Source organism: Seriola aureovittata, chromosome 14, assembly GCF_021018895.1.
Source record: "Seriola aureovittata isolate HTS-2021-v1 ecotype China chromosome 14, ASM2101889v1, whole genome shotgun sequence".
NCBI classification, from domain to species: Eukaryota; Metazoa; Chordata; class Actinopteri; order Carangiformes; family Carangidae; genus Seriola; species Seriola aureovittata.
In genome coordinates, this window is record NC_079377.1 from 26,245,001 (window position 1) to 26,247,334 (window position 2,334).

A 2,334-nucleotide genomic window follows, 5' to 3' on the forward strand; every position below is an offset into this window, starting at 1 on the left:
AATGGAGGGCTGTTCTGTTAAGCACCCCCCCCATCTATCACCCCCTCAGGGACCATTTTATCAGCAGCAGTAATGACACATAGAATAACCACAAAGATTCAAAGACGCATGATGTCGTTTTGTCTCCTTCAGTTTTTGTCTCCCCCTCCTTTAACGCCCCCCTCCCCCCAAAGAAAACAAACATATAAAATAAGAGCGGCAGGAAACTGAAGCTGAACATAATGAAGATTAATTGATGAAGTTATTTAAAGGAAACTATGAGCAGGTGTGGACACACACACACACACACACACACACACACACACACACACACTCTGACCTTTAGTACAGACATGAAATAATAAACACTGAGAGGATCGGCTCAGTCTAATACCTGGAGACTGTGGTGTGTGATGCGTTCAGGTACCTGAACTTTACTGGAGTATTTCTGTTTCCTGTTGCACGATGCTGACAAAAAGTTACAGAACTCAACAGGATCCACAGAGGTCACATGATGCAAGACACACCAACCAATCAGAGCTTTGGTCATTAGAGTATCAAAGTAAAAGTACTTCCTGTAGTTAGAGTTAAAGTACGTCACATAGTCTCAGATAGTTGAGTCCACTGGTTCCCAACCTGGGGGTCGGGGCCCTCTACAGGGTCACCGGATGAATCTGGGGGGTCGTCACACTGATGAAAAACACTGATCTGGATTCAGTTTCTGGACCTTTTGTGAAATATTGATCATTTCAATTGAGTTTAGGCGGGAAACTGATAAGCAGTCGCACTTCATTGTATTTTATAATTGCATTGTTGTTTTTACTGTTTTAATAAACACGAGAAAACATGAATTTGTTGTTTTGAACTTTCTTTAAGCAGAAACATGAGAAACAGATGAGTCATGATTATTTCCTTCATTAGGTGATCAGCTGTTTATTTTCTTGACTGATGAATTGATTGATTGTTTATGAAACATCAGAAGTGATGTCATCACACGTGATGTCATCACACGTCATTCATGAAAGAACAAAACATTCATATTTAAGAAGCTGAAAAATACATTTAATGATTCATTGATTATCTGTCAATCGACTAATTGATAACTGATGAACTGATGAATTGATTAATGTCTGTAGTTGTAGTTTGAGTGAATAAAAGTTGCTGAGACGAGCTGTAGTTGAAAGCTCAGAGAAAAGTGAGTAAGTGAAACGAGAGTTCAGGATGTTTTTATCTGACTCACCCGGTCCGGGTGGGGTGGGGGCCTCTCTCTCCCTGAGGGGGGTCTCAGTCGTTCTTGAGTGAAGCGTCTCAAGGTGAGGGGGAAACACCACGGTCCCAAACCTCCCTAGCCCCGGTCCTCCTCCTCCTCCCCTTCCTCCTCCTGCTGCTCCTCTTCCTCCCAGCTCCTCCTCCTCCTCCACCTCAGGGTCTCGTGCTCTCACCTCACAGTGAGCGCTCACCAGTAAACCCAGTACCAGCACCAGTTCTCCCACTGCTGCCATGTCTGCTCCCTGACACTAGACTGAGTGGAGGCTCGCACGACCCCCAGCTGCTTTTAAACAGCTGGGGGAGGGAGGAGGGAGGAGGGAGGAGAGAGAGAGGGAGGACACACCCCCATTTCCTCTGCTGGAGTGATTACGTCTCTCCCTCTCTCTCAGAGTTACAACTACACTTCTTCTTCTTCTTCTTCTTCCTCTGCTCCGGCTCACTGCTCTGACTCTGAACTTTACTGAAACACATGAAGAAAAAAAAAGAGCAAATGATGAAATGACTTTATTCATTTTAAATGTTTTAGGAAACAAAGTGAGACGACACGACCACAGACAGACGCTCAGAACATCAGCAGCTTCACCTGCTGTTGACCTGATGATCTGTGACCCACACCTGTCCTCACCTTCAGGAAGTGTGCAGAAAGATGGAGAGAACAGGACAAGGAGAGGAGGAGGGGAGAAGAAGGAGCTTCTGCTCTGGACTGAGTTCAAACTCTCTGTCCGTCTTCACCCACTTCCTGTAGAAGTGATAAGAAGACAGGAAATGACCAGCAGGAGAAATCACCCCCTTCCTCTGTGTGTGTGTGTGTGTGTGTGTGTGTGTGTGTGTGTGTGTTTGTTGGGTCACTCTTGTTGTCCAGTGCCTTTAACTTCAAAAGTCACCAGCCCAGGTTCATCACTTTTTGGTGTCCCCTGGAAACACTTGCTGTTGTGTTGTTGACCTGATGAAGATGTTTTTTTAGGTTGCAGTGCGTTGAGCTGTCAGGGCCACCGTACATCGGATCTCAGGGCGTAGAAACTGAACAGCTCACTTCAGTTAAAACTTTGATCCCAGTCAAAGATACAGGATTATCTTCAAGCTGCT

General features: G+C 45.3%; 1 protein-coding gene across 1 annotated transcript in view; it reads right to left on the reverse strand.

Annotated features, from left to right (window-relative positions):
- Nucleotides 1-1,481, reverse strand: part of mmrn2a (multimerin 2a) — a 14,990-nt gene extending 13,509 nt beyond the window's left edge. The window contains exons 1-2 of the mRNA XM_056396060.1: nucleotides 1,422-1,481; nucleotides 1,220-1,251 (exon numbers count right to left, since the gene is read on the reverse strand). Coding sequence (XP_056252035.1) covers nucleotides 1,220-1,251; nucleotides 1,422-1,481 — 92 coding nt within the window. The remainder of the gene's footprint in view (nucleotides 1-1,219; nucleotides 1,252-1,421) is intronic.
- Nucleotides 1,482-2,334: the final 853 nt, after the last annotated feature.